The 20,256-nt window shown below is 47.9% G+C and overlaps 1 protein-coding gene across 3 annotated transcripts in view; it reads right to left on the bottom strand.

Moving 5' to 3' along the window:
• Nucleotides 1-1,575: 1,575 nt before the first annotated feature.
• The window catches only part of ALPK3 (alpha kinase 3), a 48,427-nt gene continuing 29,746 nt past the window's right edge, over nt 1,576-20,256 (bottom strand). For 2 of the 3 annotated variants that reach the window (XM_058542525.1, XM_058542526.1), the window contains 9 exons: nt 12,365-14,450; nt 11,572-11,719; nt 11,045-11,172; nt 10,880-10,915; nt 8,164-8,444; nt 7,492-7,580; nt 6,467-6,690; nt 3,823-3,871; nt 1,576-3,257 (listed from right to left, as the gene is read on the bottom strand). In XM_058542525.1, the coding sequence (XP_058398508.1) occupies nt 2,912-3,257; nt 3,823-3,871; nt 6,467-6,690; nt 7,492-7,580; nt 8,164-8,444; nt 10,880-10,915; nt 11,045-11,172; nt 11,572-11,719; nt 12,365-14,450 (3,387 nt within the window). In that variant the 3' untranslated portion in view covers nt 1,576-2,911. The remainder of the gene's footprint in view (nt 3,258-3,822; nt 3,872-6,466; nt 6,691-7,491; nt 7,581-8,163; nt 8,445-10,879; nt 10,916-11,044; nt 11,173-11,571; nt 11,720-12,364; nt 14,451-20,256) is intronic. The other variant, XM_058542527.1, reaches the window with a different exon arrangement.

Genomic DNA, 20,256 nt, shown 5'->3' with positions numbered 1-20,256 from the left:
CCTACATACTGCTCATCAAGCCATGCTGTGGCAGAGTCCCATATACAAAAAGTAGAGGAAGACTGGTACAGATGTTAGCTCAGGAACAATCTTCCTCAAGCAAAAAGAGGAAGATTGGCAACAGATGTTATCTCAGGGCCAATCTTCCTCACTAAAAAAAAAAAAAAAAGGACTATAGCCTTTACCCACACTTCCTTTCTTGCTGGGTTATATAATTTTGGTTGAATATAGTTAATTTTACCAGTTAATGCACAGGTTGCAGAATTTCAAAACAGGATTGTGATATAAGAGGGAAGAGTATCACTAGTGACACTGGACTTTGGAGAATGGTAGCCCTGGTTATTACCCCTGGACTTGGTCATTGGATGTGACCTTGAATGATCTCCAAAGCAGAGAGGAATTTGCTTCGGTTGTATGTGGGAAAGTTGTAATGGGAAGAACAATGTTTGTGTGTGTCAGGGTATCTTTTGTTGTTGCCTACCAAGCCCTTTCTACCCTCCCACCCTCCACTATTCTTCTGGTAAGAATCCCCATTCTTTGGAAAACTACCTCTCTCTCACTCCGTGATGCCCTGAGCTCCAGGACAGGAATTTGAATGTTGAGTGGAGGGAGACCACTGGAATCAAAAGCTGGTTGGTGTTGATCTGCCAGCAGCAGCAGCTTCTGGGAGGCAAGCTCTGGAGCTACCTGGCTCCCGCCCTTCTCAAGGCCAATTGTTCAGCTATTCCTTTGGTTCTGTGAGCTACTCCAACACCCTTCCCATGAACCCTTTTTCCTTGCTTAAGTTGGTCTGGGTCCATTTCTGTTGCTCAAAACCCAAGAAACCTAACGGAAAGAGTATCTTTTGAGACTACCTTAAACATCTTCGCCTCCCAACAGCTGTCAGCTTGGGGTCTGGCACAAGGGAGGTGCTCAGTATGTCTGCTGAATGAATGGATGAAAGAATAAAGGAATGAACAATATTCCAGCTCTCAGTTCACCATGGCAATCTGGATTTGCAGGTTGGGAGAGGTGGGGGCCCACTGGGGCAAGAGGAAAAAGTGGAGAGTCACCTGAGCACAAGAAGAGGTAGAGAAGTCAGAAATGTCACAATGGACAGGAGTGAAAGTCAGGCAAGGAAAGGCTGGGTGGTGGGGTGGGGGTGGGAATTAGAAGTCTCTCTGCAGCTTGGGAAGCAGGAAAATGGTCAGTGAGTAGCTGGGAGGCAGATGCTGGTTGTCCCCTGGGCTGGTCTTGCTACAGTGGAGGAAGCCAGAGACACTGGGTGTTTTCCCAGAGGCCCCAGCTCTGCTCTTCCTTCCTGGGTTCCTTCCTTTGCATTCCTCTTCCAAATGAAGGAGCAATTCCAAGGGCCCAAGTCCCCAGATACCCTCCTAAGGGGTAAAAGCCACCAGCCCAGTTGTACAAGAAACACAGACTGTCTGGCTGTGGCCACAGAAAGCTGAGACTGAATGTTAATCCAGGAGCCAAAACATGGATTCATTTTTCCAGGGGGCCCAGGGACTGTAGGACACCCTCAGAGAACCTGCCTGGGAAGAGGGGACCCTGACCCCATATACCTACAACCACACCAGATGAGGGTGAGCAGGATACAGAGTTGCTGCCTTTATTGCATTTCAAGGGAAGCAGGCTAGCTCCAGACACACACATCCCAGGCCTCAAGGAGGGGCTCTCAGGAAGGACCCAGGGTGCTAAGCCAAGCACAGCAATTCCTTGGGAGCCCATATATGAGGCCCCAGAGCTGGAGCCTCAGGATCAAGAGCTAATGGTTGAGGGCAGGGGTCCCAATTTCCAGGCACAGAGATACCACTCCACCCCAGCGTGTGGATAGATTGCATCCTCCTTAGAACTCCCATGCATACTCCCTCATGGAGAAGAGTCCCAGCCCTCTATCCCTGGTCAAGAGGGGATGGGAAATTCACTGTGACCCCACCTCCTTCCAGTATGGAGCACAAGGTCCCTCAAAGTCAACAGCTTCCCTCTGGCCACAGCTGCTGACACAACCCTCATGCCAGCTCTCATCTCACGGGCAGAGGGCCTGGGAGAAGTAGCAGAAGAATGTACTGGGGTAGACGGAGAGGCCAGAAGGTCTGCTCCTCACTGGGGTACTGGTGGGTTGTGTGCCGTATCAGACTAGGGAAGCCCTTGGGAAGGGAACAGAGAGCCAGTGAAGGGCAGGCAGCGGGCTGCAGTTGGGCTCGAGGCCAGGGATGGGGGATGGGGTGGGGGTGGGGTGCAAGGGAGCATGGGAAGCAGGTGAGTGAGTGCCTGAGTGATGGGGGAAGGAAGAGCATGAACACACATCGCCAAAGACCACTGCACAAGGATGACAGGCCTGGAAGGGCCCTGAGCACCATCTGGGCTCAGAGGCAGATTAGTTACAGGATAAGCTGGGATGGACGAGGCAAAGTAGCTGGAAGGAGAAGATACCCTGAGAGTCACCAGGCCAGACATAGCAGAGGAAGTCTGGAGCCCTGAAGACAGGGAGAGATCAGGGCCAAACAGATGGAAGAGGGTAACTGCTGGCCTGCATGCCCCCAGAGTACAACATTCATGGCAGGGTTTGGCTGGGGCAAGGGGTTGGGGTGCAAAACTCATGTAGAGGACTCAGGGGAGCCTCCAGCAGTGGCCAGTGTAAACTTCAAAGAGGGCGTAGGCCGCCAGGCACTTCGAGGTGGGCCCTGGGAGCCCTGGGTGATGATGGCACCAGGAGAGGCCACTGGGCTGTGTCCCACGCCCCAAAGCCGTCTGACGAGGAGCTGACTGAGGAGAGGCTGCTCAGTGAGGCCCCCAGTGGTACCTCTTCAGTGCACCTTCTCTGGTTAGTTCCGTATTGGGAAAATCTCCATTGGTTCCAACTGCTTCCTTGTTGGTCTACTGCTGGGTGGAGGCCCCCAGCCTCCTGTGGGGGCTACCGCATGCCCTGGGCCTTGGAGCCCCTCTCCTGGATGGGAGGCTGTCCCAATAATTGGGTAGCAACTGCCTCTGAGGCCTGAGGGGTGGCCTTGGAGCTTGGGGCATTCTTCCGGGTGCCCTGGGGACTGGGGAGGCCTTTCTTCTGGGGCTGAGGACTCAGCTGGGGACCCCTCCTGCTGGCAGATGGACTCTTGGAACCTTTGGCCTTGGCTTGGGGGTGGGCAGCCTCAGGGCCCTTGAGGGGTTTTAGCCCCAGCATCTCACAGAAGGTGTTGCACTGGTGGGAGGAGGCAAACTGGTCCAGCAGGGCAGGGAAACAGCTCTCCTTGAGGCCTTGGTATCTGCAGTCAAACAGTAGAAGCTGCGTGAAAGTCCCATCCAGAGGGAGAGTGGGCAGGGTGTTGTGCCCAGGGTACATCCTACCCTACCTGGGGATGCTGAGGAGTCTACCTGGGTGCTACCTTGGGTGGCAGCATCCAAAACCTCAATTCTAACCTCAAGCCTCATTACACCCTGGCACATGGAATTCATCAAGTGGGACATTAACTGGTGTGAGGATGATCTGCTTCTTTAATATAAAGTAGAGCAGACTCCAGGTCATCCCTCTAGTCACAGGGCCCATGCTCATCAGCATCGTGATGAGCTGTCTCAAGTGAGAAGGAAGAGGAGCAGGTACACTGAGAGCCCAGGATTGCAGGTGATCCTGTGTGTGGGCGTCAATAGCTGCTGGTCCAGACCTGAGGTCAGGGGATCAGTGGCCCCTAGGTTGTTACTACACGGCCATGGGTGCAACTGGGACCATTTGGCCACAGGTCCAGCACCTCAGGGGTAGAGAGCAGAAGAACTTTGACATTTTACACCCTGAGAAGACTCTCAGAAGGCACTCTGTCCCTGAGAACCACTCACCCTCGCAGTTTGGTAGCAATCTGCACATCAGTCATCTTCCAGTCAACGCCTGAAAAGAGAGGAAGTTGGGAGTTGATGGCAGCCTGGGCTGGCTCTACGGCACCCACGTCTCCAAGATGGATATCCCTTTAGACGGGAACCTGCCAGGTTTCAGGGTACATCTTCAGGTACCCTCTCACTGAGTCATCGCCACCAGACTGTCTCTCAGGCAGTGTGGGTATCTGTGTATTATTAGTAGTAATAATATTCCCATTTTTACAGGTGAGGAGACAGGCTCAGAGTTAAGTGACTAAAGCAAAGTCAGATTTATTCATTCATTTAATGAATGGAGCACTGACTGTGCAACAGCCACTGTGAGTCAGAGGAGAAGTTCAATTTTTCTTACTCCTAGATCCAAAACTCTTCCAGCTGCGCAATCCTGCCTCTACTAGATGAGATTAGGTCACACACTGGGCTGGCCTCTGGCTTTGAGCTAAAACTTCCTCCTTCCTCTTAACAGATTAGCCTATCTGGGCAAGAGAGAGAAGGTGGGAATGGGAAGGCAAATCAGGGCCGGAGCAGCAGAAATCTAACACTGGATGAGACCCGGTTCTGCGTACTTAGGAAGGCAGCAAGCAAGCACTCCAGGCAGCCAAGGCGGTCTTCCAGGTTAAGACAGCCTTGGAAGAACAGAGCGAGGCAAAACGGTGACAGAGGAAAAGTCCCTCCACCCTGGCCAGTCCATCCCAGCATCTCAGCACACATGTGTTAGACTTGTGGCCCTCTTTCCCCATCTTCAAACTGTCCAGTTGCGTTGTTCTAGGGCTGAGACCACTGTACGACAGAGAGGCACATGTGGGCTTAAGAATCAGACAGACCTGGATTTACATTTCAGCTCTGTCACTTTCAAGCTGTGTGATCTTGGCAAGTCACTATCTCAAGTCACTAATCCTCAATGTAAAAGTGGGGATAAAACTGCCCACCTTGCAGGGGTGTTGGGAAGATCACATTATGAGTAGGGCCACATGAGACTCATTTAGTGTCTGAAACACAGTAGTTATGCAATAAATATTAATTTCTTTATCATTTCTCTTTCAGCATTTATCACATTTCGTTTTGCATTATAATAATGATGATCTCTCACACTTGCACAGAATTTTAGTTTGCAGAAGGCTTTCACAAATACAGTCTCATGAAACCCTCATAACAAGTCTGAGAGATAGGTAGGCAGATATTATTCCTAGAGAGGGAAAGGAAACTGAAGCTCAGAGAAATTAAATGACCTAACCTGGGGCCGGCCCGGTGGTGCAAGTGGTTAAGTGCGCGCGCTCCGCTGCGGCAGCCTAGGGTCCGCCGGTTCGGATCCTGGGCGCGCACCAACGCACTGCTTGGCAAGCCATGCTGTGGCGGCATCCCATATAAAGTGGAGGAAGATGGGCACGGATGTTAGCCCGGGGCCAGTCTTCCTCAGCAAAAAAAGAGGAGGAGGATTGGCAGATGTTAGCACAGGGCTGATCTCCTCACAAAAAAATTAAAAAAAATAAACAACCTAACCTGTCTGAGTTTCAGTTTTCTTCTCTGTAAAACAGAGACCCAGATAGAAAACAATGAGACTTAGACTTACATCAAATTTCTTTGATTCCCAAGTCTTTCTACTATATCAAGTTATCATCTCATTGTAGAAATTGGTATACTTATCACAGCTTATTGAAGACAAAGACTATTCCTAATTCACCTTTTTATCTTTCCAATATTTAGTAAGGGTAAATTTACGAGTCAAATAGAGTGAATGATAATGGCTTAATGATGGAGTGATATATACAATATTTACTGGACAGTTTAACCCCAAAGAAAAGCACATTTGAGCCAGTTTTCTATCTCTGGCCCTTGATTTCCTCCCTTATTTACATCAGGGACAAGATGCAATGATGTGTGATATTCCCAGCATCCCTCTCCTCCCACTTTTTTAGAGAGAAAACTTTATCTTTTCCTTGCCCCTGCCCAGTCCTGGTTAAGGAGAGTAGGCCTGGAGAGGACCGGTCAGAGAAGGAAGGATTCACACTTGCTGGCCTTCCTCTGTTGGGAAGCGTCTGAGAAACGGGAGAAATAGAAACAAAACTAAAAAGAAGCCAGAGAGACTAAGTTGGTTTACATAATAAAAAGCTAACAAAGATGGAAGAGGAGGAGGAAGGGAGGAAGGGAGGGACAGGAGGAAGGGAGGGACAGAAGGAAGGGATAATAAAGCTATGTGTGCTAGGATGGAAGAAAGAGTTGGGAAAATATGGAGAGTGAGAAAGTCCAGAGCAGAGTTGCAGGGAAGGGAGGAAGCGAGATTTTGAAAAGGTGGTTGTGGGTTTTGAATTAGATCCCACGTAGTGTTCTTTAAAATAAATTCCTTTTTAATTTTAAGTGGAGCCTGGAGTGCATCCCTTTAAATGCAGCTGCAGTTATAGACTAAGCTACATGAGGCCTGGTATATATTGGTGGGTGGGGAGGGGGGCGGTTGCATACAAAATGGTCCCTGTCCAATCTACTTTACAAGGTTATTGTGAAAAGCAAAGGAGAATAAAGACAAAGTGTGTTGTAGACTAGTCAACAAGCAGCACGCTCTGCCCCTCTGCATGCTCTCATATGCATGCATATGCTCACCCTCACACCCTCATACCTGCCAAATCTGTGACAAGGAAGCTGCCATTTGTCCACAGGTACAGCCAGTGCTGGAAGGTCTGGCATTTCTGCATGGCCTCAGAGCTGCTAGATGCTGCTGGAACCGCAGCACAGCCCCATTCCCGGGAACAGTAAGACTCCAGGGGCTTGCCCAGGTCCTCCTCCAGGGTGGCATATGGGATATTGTTTGCAGGCCGGTAGATCAGATACAGTGGGATGATCCTAAACATAGTTTTGCCCTGCAGTGAGCAGGAAGTACGGCCCCAGAGAGCTCCTCCCTCCATCTCAATTCTATACTCTTGGATCTAAAATGAAGGCCCTTCCAAGAATGGAATTCTCAGCTCCGCGACTGAACGACAGCAGGAGAGAGGAGCTCCATCCTGAGTTCAAGAAAGGAAATGGAGGCCATTGGCTTCAGAGTCCTGTCCATTCTCTGAGGTCAGTGGGATTAGAACAGTGCTGTGACCCCAGGGGGAATCTGTGCTTGGGTGAGGGACCGAGACCAGTATGTGTCAAACAGAAAGGAACACCCCTAGAGAGGATTCAACCAGACTGTGGCTCAATGCCAGGGAGACCCCAATATTCAAGAGAGTTCAGGTCTCAAAATGGAAACAATTACCATTTATAGCTGACTCCTACAAAAACCCACACTGACCCTGCCTGCCTACCATAGGAGAGTCCAGACCAGTTTGCCTAGAAGCTTAGCCTACCCCACTACCTTCAGAGAGGCCAGAATTTGCTATGCCTAAACACTGCAATCAGCAAAACCCGGGAGAAGGGGTGGGAATTAGGGTGAGTGGGAGGAGACTGATGACAGGAGCAGAGGCTTTTCTAAAGTGGGCAGTGAATCTTGAGGTTTTTTACTTCTAGATTTTGTGGGACCATTGAGCTGAGCCTGGGTTTAGCCCATTTGCACAGGGCCATAACTCAGGACGCCCCTGGGAGGTACGAAATCACTGTTCTTTGTAGAAGCTCAAGTCAACAGGTCTGCGCACTATATGTATCCCCTCCCTGTGCACTTACTCAGGCACTTCTCCAAAGCCAGGCGCAGCCCGGGCTTCAGCCGCAAAGATTTTGCAGTACTCCCGACTCATGTTCTGGATCTTGCACCCCTGTGGATTAAAGAGAACCAAATTTGATCAGCAAGGAAGCTCCCATGTTCTCTATCATGACTAGCTCTAAGTGGGAGGGCCATCCGCTGGGGGACTGCAGGGAGGATTCCAGGCCTGGAGGAGGTGGGGTTCACTCTTCCCTGGCTCCCTACTCAGCACTTCATTTTTCTTGTTTGTAAAACAAGAGGCTTTGGACTTGTTTTCAAAGTGGTTTCCAAACTGTGGTTCCTGGAGCCCTAGTGACAGGTGGCAGTGCTCCAGGGGCCATGATGTGGAGAGCACAGACCATCTACCTCTCCCACAGTCACTCCCCTTTTATGGCATATATAAAGCTTCTGTGCAAGATATGTTTGAGGGCAGCAGAAAAGGTTTCTGCTGCAAAAATATAGTTTAAAAACTATGGCCCCAAAGACGTAGCCTGGGCTATGTCTCAGGGTCTCCTCAAGGTCCATTCCAGGAGGCTCATAAGGTTGAGACTGAGACGGCTTCTGCTTCCATATTGGGCTTCCCAACAGGACCCAGTCTGGGAACGGGGAGAAGGTGAGAGAGTAGAAGGACGGGGCATGGGGATGGGACGTAGTACCTGAATGGTGACGTCGTAGTTTCTGCCCAGGAGAGAAGTCTCACTGCTGGGTCCAAACATAAGCAGGCTGGACACCTTGATGATGCATGTGCGGCCTGACTCGAAGATGGGTTCCAGCCCGTAGATGACCTTGGCCTGGGAGGCCTTCCGAAGGCCAAACCCATGTCCACCCCCTTGTAGCTCCTCACTCACCAGGCGCCCAAAGAGCTTGTCCCCCCAGCAGCCAGAGTCAGCCAGACCCTTAGCAAACACCATGGGGGTCATCTCAATCTCTTCTCCAACTGAAGGGGAACAGGAAAAATGTGGAAAACTAGACGCTCCTGCCTGACTGATGTGGGGTCTGTAGGGCAGGAAAACGCCAGAACCATCTCCCACCTCGCCACCCTGGTGTGCTGTCTGTCCATTATGCTCTTTGGGTATACATTGTGGGTCCCTACCGGATTGTGAGCTCCTGAGGGCAGAAACTGTATCTGATACAACCTCTGTCATTTAACAGTGCTCAAGTGTGCCTATCACATTGTAAGGACTCAGTCAGTGTCTGTGGAAGGCAGGGGTTTTCTGTGGAAGCGGCAATCAATACAAAATACCAAAATTACTCTGTTTTAGAATTAGATGTTTTGATCAAATGAATAAAGGACTCTATCTCAACCATATGTTTGACTGAAACACAAAGTTTGCAGGACTAATCCAGTAGCAGTGAGCACCCCTAGTGCTCAAACTGTGATCACTGAACACCATTTCCCACTAAAAGAAAGCAGAGCTCCCTAGAGAAATGTTTGATTCCAGGTCTAGGGCAAGAAGTATACTGGGTGGACCTGAAACATCTTTTCAGACCAGAAAGCAAAGAAGCTATCAAAAATGAGCAGAGAGGGGCTGGCCCCATGGCATAGCAGTTAAGTGCGCGTGCTCCACTGCTGGCGGCCCGGATTCGGATCCCGGGCGCGCACCAGTGCACCGCTTGTCAAGCCATGCTGTGGCGGTGTCCCATATAAAGTGGAGGAAGATGGGCACAGGTGTTAGCCCAGGGTGAGTCTTCCTCAGAGGAAAGAGGAGGATTGGCAGATGTTAGCTCAGGGCTGATCTTCCTCAAAAAAAAAAAAAAAATGACCAGAGGCTCATCAGGACACAAGACACAGGAGCCAACCTCCTGAAGGGGCTTCCATTGGCCAAAATCAGACAATCTTATCAACAAAAGAATAATTTCTGCAATGTATTGAATGTATCAAATATGTTAATCCACACATTCATAATTTTAATGAACCAAAAAACAAACCCCAGCAGTGACCTTTGGAGGATGCTAGGGCACCAACTCAGGGTAACCAAACAACCATTTCCTCTTTACAGAAAAACTCCAACTAATGAATGAAGAAGAAATGATAGAACTAAAATACACCATGTTGCAAATCCTAATGAAATAATAGATTTGGGCAATAATCGGTGACTGCTAAAACTCATAGAAAAGGAGAGGGGTTGTGTCAGATATAGTTTTTCAACTTTGAAAAGGGATGGATCAGGCAGAAAACCCGAGTGAATCCAGTGATAAATCGTAACATTACTAAAAGTAAAACAATCAGACATTATGTGCCTCCAGATAGGATGCAAAAGGAAATACACAGCACATCTGTGAAGCATTCTTGCCAAAAAAATTAAAAAATTGCACCTGAATTTGACCAAGCCCCTCGATCTGATTACCAGTTTAGAATAAGCACATGAATGGAGGAACAAGTTAAATGGTGATATAATCAACAAAACCTAGAATGTAAGAAATTCTACACATCAAGTGATTTCAACAATAAATGGTAAGGAAGGAAAACAAGTGAGGGAGGAAGAAGCATTCTCTATTAGAGAGACGTAAGAGATATATCAGCCAGAAGCAATGAGTGGTTCCTAATTCAAATAAACCAACACTTTATTGGGTAATTGGGGAAATCTGATTGGATATCTGATGATTTTAAAGAATTATTACTAAGTTTTTAGGTGTGAGGTTATATTTAATATTGGTTAAATTTGATTTGATAACTGAACAATAGGCGCTAGCTGAATGAATGAGAGATTAAATGAGTGAACGAATGAAGGAATTAATGCACTGGTTGGCAAATGAAGCTCTAGAAATCTTTCCATCACCAGCTGCCTTCACAGCCCAAATCCTTAGTGTGTCTCTTGCAAGAGCAGTACAGACTCTTCCTCTAATGTTTGGGCCTTTAAAATGCTTATCAGACTTTGTGGTATATCACAATCTCCAGGGAGCAGACTGAAAATGCCCTTTTCCTAGGTCCATCCCCAGGAGTTGTAATTAAGGATATCTGCAGTAGGGCTCAAGAAACTACATTTCTAGCAGGCTCCCTATGTGAATCTAATACAGGAGTCCACAGAGCACTAGGAGAAACTCTGGGAAGGGAGCTGGCAAGATAAGATGAGCCCTGGTTGCCAGTCCTGCCCTTGATCAAGGGCTCTGACATGGACAAAGGGCACAAGGCTGAATTAACTCCTTGTGGAATGGCCCCCCTTAGCCCCTTCTTCCCCACAACCTTCTGCAATAGCAATTCTCCTCCATCCTCCCCCCCAAGCCATATCCTAAACTAGGAGGCAAAAGGTAGCTGTACGTGGGGGTAAACAAGGCATGTGGAACAGATTCCAAATCCTTAAAGAAGGTCCTCCCTGCAGGTGGCAGAAGGGATGAAGGCCCACCCACTCCTCCTGCAGAGGGGCACCATACCTTCACCTTCTTCTCTGGAGATGAATCCTGACAACACTATGTGGAGGAAAAGAAGAGAAAGCAGATGTCCTCAGGCTGGTCTGCCCTGAGAGCACCATCTCTGCAAAATGAGTGTTGCCCTCCCTCAGGAGCCAGGCTGGGCAGAGACCCTGGGGACACACTCACCCTCGGGGCTGAGGCAGAAGTCAGTGGAGGCCGAGCCATGCTCGTTGTGGATGGTACATCGATACACGCCGCAGTCTATGGGGGATGCCTGCACAATGGCCAAGGCTGCCGGCCCCTCATCCCCTGCACTGCAGAGAGTGGAGACCCCTCCCGTGAGGGCCATCACCATGGCACAGCCCAGGGCCAGAGGCTCCTCAGACCTGGCTCTCAGAGGCTGCCATGAACCCTGGCTCTGAGAGCTTGGGTGCAGGTGGTGAGAGGTACTGAGGTCAAGAGCTGGTCCTGGATCACAAAGGTCTGGTTTGCAGTCCTGACATTCACTAGCTGTGTGACTTTGGGCAAGTGACTTAATACCTCTAAGCCTTAAAATTTTCTCCTCTCTACTAGGGGAATACTGGAATCTCCCTCTTGGGTTATGGTGAGGATTAAATGAGGCAAGAGACTCAAAGTACTGAGACAATGCCCAACATTATCATTGCTGTCATTAGGGAGCCAGGTCAGGTGGATGTGGGATACAGCTGGCTTACCTCCTGCCCACCTCGCCCACTGGGTGCTGATCCTTGGCCCATGTCAAGACTGAGTCACTAAGAATGTTGAAAAACTGGCACCAGAGCTTCAGGCTGCCAGAGGCATCAGGAAACTGCTCCACCCGAATCTTCCGGATCACCTGTGGGGCTGGGAGCAGGGGCCCAGGTAAGAGGGACAAGCCACCTCCCCTCCATCTTGCACCCTCTCTGGCCCTACTCCTGCTTCCCTGGGTGTCCTTGGTGAACAGACTGAGAGAAAACAGGATTCAGGTCTCCACACAAACCCACTACTTCACGGTCCCCAGCTGCGTCCCACCTGTTATCTCCGAGGCTTTTGCCCTGACTCCAAAGCACACATCTTAACTAGAAAGAACCCAGGCCCAGAGAGCCTCAGAGAGCCAAGGATGCAGACAGCAGGTAGGAGAGGACCTTCAGTCTCATTCTAGGTCCCTAACTCTAGGAACCTGCATTTGAATCCTCTCCTTACCACTCTGCACTCGTGGAAGAGTCTGCAAAGAGGGGATTATGGTGATGATGCTGATGACAGAGCTAGAATGCTATTGAAACCAGGCCCTTTGCTAAGTACTTGATTTATTCTATCCCATTTAACCCTCACGATGTCACAAAGTTGGTACTATTACCAACTTCCAGTGGCAGAGCCAGGACAAGAAGTAAGCCCTTCTGATTCCAAAGCCTGTGAGACCGTTACATGAGAATACCCTCAGAAGGTCCTCTGTAAACCCCTAGCAGCTGCAGCAGTGTCCTCTTGTGGGCAGCCCTCCCCACTGCTCACCTTTGAGCAGGTCTTTGGCTTTCCTTGGCTTGGCCGGAGTATCTTGCTTGCCTTCATCCAGGGCCAGCTCTGCGTCCAGACCGCTGGCCTTGGGGCTGGAGCCCAGGTCTCCTGCTGCAGGCTCCTCCTCTGCCTGTGGCACCTCTAACATGCCTGCCTTTCTGCCCTGGGTAGGGGAGCGCTTCTCCCACCCTGGAGTCCCCGGGGACCCAGGTGCGAGGCCTTTCCTGGGCCCCCGGGGGGAAACTGTGGGGCTCTCCCTTTCTTCAGGCTTAGTTGCCTCCTCATCTCCTGCTGCTCTGACCTTAGGGAGATATCTCTTCCTCCGGGCCCCTAGAGCCAGTTCCTCAGGGGTAGCTGCAGGGAGACTTGTCAGAGCCTCCCCTGGGACCTCCTCTTCCTGGAAGGGTTCCAGGACTCTGCTCTCTGCTGAGAGAGGTCCCTGCCCAGAGGCTGCCTGCCCACCTGCCTCCCCCTGCAAACCACCCATGCTGCTCTCCTGGGAGGTCCCCAGGAGGCCAGGCCTCTCAAGCGAAGCCACTCCCTCGCCTTCACTGGAGCCTTCTGAGGCCAGCCCAGGGCCCTCCTCCTCGCCTACCACAATGGCAGGGACAGTGAGGGGACTGGGGCCAGGGCCCCGGGCAGCAGCCAGGGCCTGACGGCCAGCCTGCACCTCACGGTCTAGGAGGCCGGTGAGGCGGCGGGAGGTACAGGGGCTCAGCAGCAGGGTCTGCGCACTCTGCACCAGATGGTTGTTCTCCACGCGCTCCAGGATGCGCCTTGACGTCCGGGGACTCAGACCGGCCACTTCCACGGTGGGGACCAGAGCGGACGAGGGCGCTGGACCCCCAGTGGCAGCTCCCCCCTGGGGCTCTGTGCCCCCTCCACTCGTCTGTGTGCTGGACAGCTTTAGCAGCAGAAGCAAGTAGTTCTTCAGGGAATCTATGAGGCCAGGGTCACAGCTCTGGGGGCCTGGGGTCCTCCCTTCCACATCTGGCACGTTGGCACAGGCCCCCTCACTGCTGGCTGCCATGGTTTCTGGGGGGTGACTCTGGGTGGGGGTCCCGTGCCCCAGGTGCAGCGGGGGTGCAGAACTCAGCAAAGCCTGGTCCCCAGAGGGCAAGAAGGCAGCTGCACTCAGGTGCTGGGAAGTCGGGATGCTGGGCAGCCCCTCCCGTGAGCTGTTGGTCAGGCCAGTCTCAGGAAGAGAGGGCAGAGGGGGCACCTCTGGGCTCAGGCCCGCAGGAGGACAGCCACCCAGATCCACAGACAGCACTTCCCCCGGTTGCTCCTCCTGGGGGCACTGGAAGAGGCCATCCTCTGCCTTGTCCTTGACTGGACCTGACCGTTCCACCCCTTGACATCTCTCTCCTCCCATCGGCTCCAAACTACCCTCAGGAGCCAGCTGTGCCGGGAGCGTGAGGCCTCCTGCCAGGGGACCCACCACTGTTTTCTCATGGTTCCCAGAGGTTGTTACTGCTGCCTCCTCAGATCTGGGCATGAAACCAGGTTTTTCTGGGACAGAGGACCCTTCTGGGGTCTGCTCCAAACATTCAATAATCTGAGGAGCCCTTGGACCCTCTGAAGGGAGTGCAGTGGCTCTGAATCGCGGGCTGTGGCTGGTCCTGGACTCATCTGACTGACCTTTCAGGGCTGTGGGTATGCTCCCCTCTGACTGTTCCCCCTTGTCTTCCTGTATCCTTCCATCTTCCTGTGTCCTCTCATCTGCCTGCACCTCCACCCTTCCCTGTGCCACCACATTTTCCTGGGAACTCCTGTCTGACTCTGGCCTCTCATGTTCTCGCGTCACAACGTCAACCTGTGTCTTCCTATCTGCCTGTGTCCTCTGGGCTTTTTGTGTTCTGTCTCCCTGTGTCCTCCCATCCACCTGCATCTTCCCATCAGCCTCTGTATTCTTCTTGCCTCCAGTTTTCTGGTTGGTGGATGTTCTCCTGTCCTCCTGGGTTTCTGTATCCATGGGCTCAATGACGCCCTCACTTCTGGAGGAGCTGCAACCAGCAGAGACTATCTCGGCGCTGTTGCTGCCTGGTGTGGTAGGAGCCACGGTTGCCTGGGACTCCAGGACCTGAGGACACGTGAACAAAAGCAAGAACTTAACTACATGTGCCTTAGGGTATCTTTCCAATCTGGAATCCCAGCCTCCTCTGACCTCATCCAGAACTGCCCCGATGGGAATCCTGCCACCTGACTCCTCAGGCTTGCTAAGGGTAGGGAGGCAAAGGACATGTGACAAAGTGTCAAGCCTACCCACCCCAATCCCCAATCCCAGAATCTAGACCAGGGAATACCAGAATCCAGGTCTAGCTCTGGCCCTTCCCACTCTCCCTGAAGAAATCCCGCCTTTCCTGAAAGACCGTGCTCATATGTTATCCCAACCATCACCCTTGCCACTTGGAGGAGAGTGTCCTCTCCCCAGAGCTTCTGAGCAATCGATCTGTCCCTCTCTTGTAACACTAACTGCCCTGTAGAGAATTATGGGTGAAGCGGGAGAATGCTGAAGGGTCTCCTGACAAAGGCCTCAGTGACAGCATCCACCATTCACGTGGAATGAGTGGTATAACGTGATGCCATCCAGACAGAGAGGATTAAAGTAATTACGAATGGCACCTATGCCAGGAAATCAGTGAAACCTTATAATGTTATCCTTTTAAGCATCCACTATTTGCAAAGCTCTATGCTAGGCCCCTATTTACTATATACATATGAGCTTACTTACTCGTCATAACAATATGAAACAGTTATGAGAATTATCTTCTTTTTAGAGATAAGAACACTGACAGGCAAAGAACAGAAGTGATTTGTCCATTATCAGATAGTAAGTGGTCGAGTTTAGTTTAGAAGCCAGGTGTATCTCGCTTCCAATCTCACGTTCTTTGCTGTTATTCTATAATGCCACCCATGTAAATATAATTAAAGGACTTCCTGTCTAAACATAGTGCATAAGACAGAAATATGCCTCTTTTCCTCCTGGATATAAACAAAACCAACAAAGTAAACGTGAAAAAAACAAAACAAACTCCATTATTAGTGAAACTGGAGGCAAATAAAACCTACAGTCTCAAAAAAAAAAAAAAAAAAGGGTAAGGGCTGCCAAAAGCAGATAGATGGAACACTGGGTGGTTGAGCAGGAACAAAAGCTGTATGGGGGAAAAAATGGTGAAACTGCTCAGCAGGCCTCAGAATATGCCAGCAAAACACAGCTACTAGATAAAGGACTCATCCTAGGGTGATGAGTCCACAAACTCCACATACAGAAGCTGTAGTATCATGGCAGATTGGGCAGAAATCAAGCAGAAGACATATCAGGGAGATGTCCAGCGGGACAGGGAGAGGAGAATGGAACAGCCCAGTGGAGCAGATCTCCGAAAACACCAGCAAAAATATACTCCTAAAGAAACTTCCCAAAAATTGCTATGCTAAGAAAATTGTTTTGAACACACAAGGGCTTAAGGAATACTGCTCCCATGAGCCTGCTTGAGGAAACTACCAGAGAACAAACTTTGGTCAACCAAAAGGTGATTAGGGAAACCACAGCAAAAGAACTGATGGTGAGCTGGGCTGAGACTCGGTGCCCCCCATCCCAGGCTGCCTTGTGGGAATAAAACACACAAATTGGAAAAAAAAAAAAAAAAGAAGAAGAACTGAGGGTAAGCTATTAAATACGGATTTAACCATAGAACCAAGACTAAAACCAAAGGAGTTTAGAGGCGCAGGTCAGAATGCCAACGTTTTATGCCCTGACAATGCAGAAACAATACAACTAGTACACAAGGGGAAGGAGAAGAAGGTGACAAGTGGAGTAAATTCCTCAACTGTATCACCTGCTGCATGAGCCAGGAACCAAAGACATTACTCAAAGCTGAAAAACCAGGTAACAGAAATACAGGATATTTAATTATACAAACATAATCACTTAGAAATAAAACTTTGGTAGAGAGGAAGTGGAAACATTTTATCATTGCTGATCACAAAAAATTAACAGACACTGATTCAACAGAAAAAATAATTAACGGTGTTATATAAATTTTAAATTATAAATTACTACATACAAATATTACTGAGTATCAGAAGAACCACACACAAAACCAAAGCAAACAGATCACATAATAAAAGACTTTAACATATATATAATTAAACTATTTTTAAATTAAGTATAGAATTTAAAGTTACTTTACTGAACATGCAATTTTGAATGAATGGTATGAATATGGGAAAAATAAGAGTTTGGTGAATATCAGGAGCCATCAAATACATGTCTGACTGACCGAAGAATTTTAATAAAAATGCTCCTCTCACTTCTCTGACAACCGGTAAGATCCTAATAGACAAAAACTCCTTGTAGCCAATAAACAGTGATTAGTAACATGTTAGAACTTTCTTTTAACTCCTGGTATTCTAGGCTTAGGAAATATTGATATGGATTTGAGATCTATAAGTTTACAAAGAAAACGTTGACTTTGCACACAAGGCTCACGAGAACAGAACTTTAGACTAAAGCTATCTTCACTCCCCGTCTTCCCCAGCTTGATCACTCCCTGAGTCCTATTGAACCTACTTCCTCAGCATCTCATATCCATTCCCTTCTCTCTGTCTCCACCGCCAACTACCTAAACCAAGCTGCCAACCACTCTGTCTTGCCTGGACTCCTGGAGAGCCTCCTTCTCATTGGTTTCCATGACTTCTTTGCCTCTGCTATCCTCTTATCCTCACTGCACCCTAAGTGATCTCTCCAAAACACAAATCTGATTATGACACTCCCAGGCTCAAAAACTTCTCAGTGACTTATCATCACTTACAGGATAAAACCAAAGCCCTAGCTTAAAAGAGCAAGAAGTTTAAGAACACTCTGTGTCAGTGAGGGTATGGGGCCACAGGCACCAGCACAGCCTCTCTGGACAGCAATTTGGCATTATCTAGTAAAACGAAAAATATTCATGCTCTTTGACCCAACAATTCCATTCCTAGGAATTTATCCTATAGATATACTTTCATGTGCAAATGGACTTATATACAAGGATAGTCATTGCAGCATAGTTTATAATAGCAAAAGACTAGAAGTTACCTAAATTCCATCAACACAGAACTGATCCAATGAATTATGGTACATCCATATTCTGGATAAATAAAATAAATATCCAAGTAAAAAAGCAAGGTGAGGATAGAAAGTATAATACAGTATGCAACCTTTGTGTGGAAAATATATATACACACATATTGTAAATGCACAGAATATAGTTCTGGAAGGATGTCCTAGAAATCAGTTCTGGCAGCTGACTTCAGGAAGAGGAACTGGGTGGTGGGGGTGGGAAAATGAGGGAGACAATATTCTCTATATACCTTTTATACTTTAAAAATTTTATACCATGTGCATATGACACATACTTAACAAAATTCAACTAAATATGAAAATAAATAAGTAAATAAAACCTTGTGTGATCACTGAGGCCCAGCCTTCAGCAAGGGTCCCAGGTCTATCTCTCCAGGCTCACCCCTTGGGTCCCTCCACACAACAACACTAACTTACTGTAGTGACTATTGTGCTATTTTATAACCACTTTGTTTTTTTCCCTGCTGGACATTCTCAGCCTTCTCCTTGCTCACCTGGAGGACTCCTTCTCAACCGTGAAGACCTCACTCAAGTTTCTTCTCTTCTTTGAAGACTTCTGAGTTCCCTCCTCCACCTCCCAAAAAATGTTAGCAGCTTCCTACCCTATGCACCCCTGGCAACTGTACTAATTCTATCATTATACATTCTGTGTGGTAGTTATTTGTTTCATGCATGTGTGACCTGCTAATCTGTGAATTCTCCCCCTCCAAAGAGGGCCCAGCACAGGCCCAGGGTTAGAGTTGGTGCTCAATAACTATATGGTGAATGATTGATTGAATACTTTCCATACACTTGTACAAAGGCTGACCTCTCTAAACTATCATGTGTGAATGTGTCTCTGTGTGTGTGTGTGTGTGTGTCTACATCTGGAACTGTGTGGAGATATGGGAAGGAATTTCATGTATATCTTAAAAATAAAATTGTGTGAGCAGAGGTGAACCCAGCTGGTTCTCTGTGAGGTTTTTCACTTCAAAGAACATTAATAGGTATAATTTGCCATCCTGCCTTTCCCATAAATTCTAAGATTAAGGACCCAGTCTGATTCACCTTTGCATCCTTCCCAGGCCCAAGCACATAGGAGGTTCACAGGAATGAACTACTGAATGACAAGTACCATGGGTTGTAACTTTCTAAGAGGGCATAGCCCTGGAGCGCTGGTTTGGGGAGGCAGGGGACAAAACCAGGAGCTTAACAGGGATAGGGCAGGGCAGCGTCAAGGACTCGGAATCTCCTTCCCCTGACACCCAGACCCAGGGCTGATACTGAGGCTTAATTATCTTTAAATGTTTGGTAGAATTGCCAGTGAAACCATTTCACCCTAAAGATTTCTTTTTTGAAAGATTTTTAACCACAAATTCAATTTCTGTAACAGTTAAAGGGTTATCCATCTTATTTCATTTTTGCATGAGTTTTAGTAGTTTGTGGTTTTTAAAGAACTGGTCTATTTCATCTAAGTTGTTGAATTTATGTGTACAGTTTTTCATAGTGGTCATTTATTATCCTTTTAAGGCTCGCAGGGTCTCTAGTGATATCCTCTTTAATTCTTTTTTAAAAAGCTTTATTGAGGTATAATTGACAAATATATTTAAGGTGTACAACCTGATATTTTGACATACCAACATGCTGTGAAATGATTACCACAATCCAGCCCGTCTTTCATTCTTTTTTTTTTTTTATGATTTTATTTATTTATTTACTTTCCCCCACAAAGCCCCAGCAGATAGTTGTATGTCACAGCTGCACATCCTTGCTGTATGTGGGACGCGGCCTCAGCATGGCTGGAGAAGCGGCGCGTCGGTGCGCGCCCAGGATCCAAACCCCGGCAGCCAGCAGCAGAGCGCACGCACTTAACCGCTAAGCCATGGGGCCAGCCCAACGTCTTTCATTCTTAATACTGGTAATTTGTGTCTTCCCTCCTTGTTTTTTTCTTTGTGAGTCTTGCTAGAGGTTTATCAATATTACTGATCTTTTCAAATAACCAGATTTTAGGTTAATTTATTTTCTCTGTAGTTTTTCTGTTTTTAATTTGATTGCTTTCTGCTCTTTTCTTTATTATTTCCTTCCTTCTGCTTGCTTTGGATTTATTTTGCTCCTCCTTTTCTAGTTTCCCAACACGGGAAGTAACCTCATTGATTTCAGACCGTTCTTCTTTTCTAATATGAACATTTAATGCCGTAAATTTTTCTCAATGCATTTATTTAGCAGCATCCAAACTTTTGATATGTTGTATTTTCACTTTCATTCAGTTAAAAATATTTTCCAATTGCCCTTAAGACTCTTCTCTTTGACCCATAAAAGTGTGTCGTTTAATTTAAAAGCGTTTGGAAATTTTCCTATTATCTTTCCGTCATTGATTTCTAGTTTAATTCCATTTTGGTCAGAGAACATACTTTGTATGATTTCAATTATTTTATATCTGTTAAGGTTTATTTATGAACCAGGATATGATCTATTTTGGTGAATGTTTTATATGCACTTGAAAAGGATGAGTATTCTGCTGTTGTTACATGGAGTATTCTATGTGTCTATTAAATCAAGTTGGTTGATAATGCTGTTCATTTCTTTTCTGTCTTTGCTGATTTTTTGTCTACTAGTTCAATTGATTACTGAAAGAGGAGTGTTAAAGTCTCCAACTATAGTTGTTGATTTGTCTGTTTCTCCTTTCAGTTCTACCAGTTTTCGCTCCATGTATTATGAAGCTCTGTTGTTAGGGGCAAACATGTTTTCATTTATGTTTTCTTGAATTGACTCTTTTATTATTATG

This window comes from Diceros bicornis, chromosome 5 (assembly GCF_020826845.1).
Source record: "Diceros bicornis minor isolate mBicDic1 chromosome 5, mDicBic1.mat.cur, whole genome shotgun sequence".
NCBI classification, from domain to species: Eukaryota; Metazoa; Chordata; class Mammalia; order Perissodactyla; family Rhinocerotidae; genus Diceros; species Diceros bicornis.
This window is presented reverse-complemented; position numbering and strand designations above follow the sequence as displayed.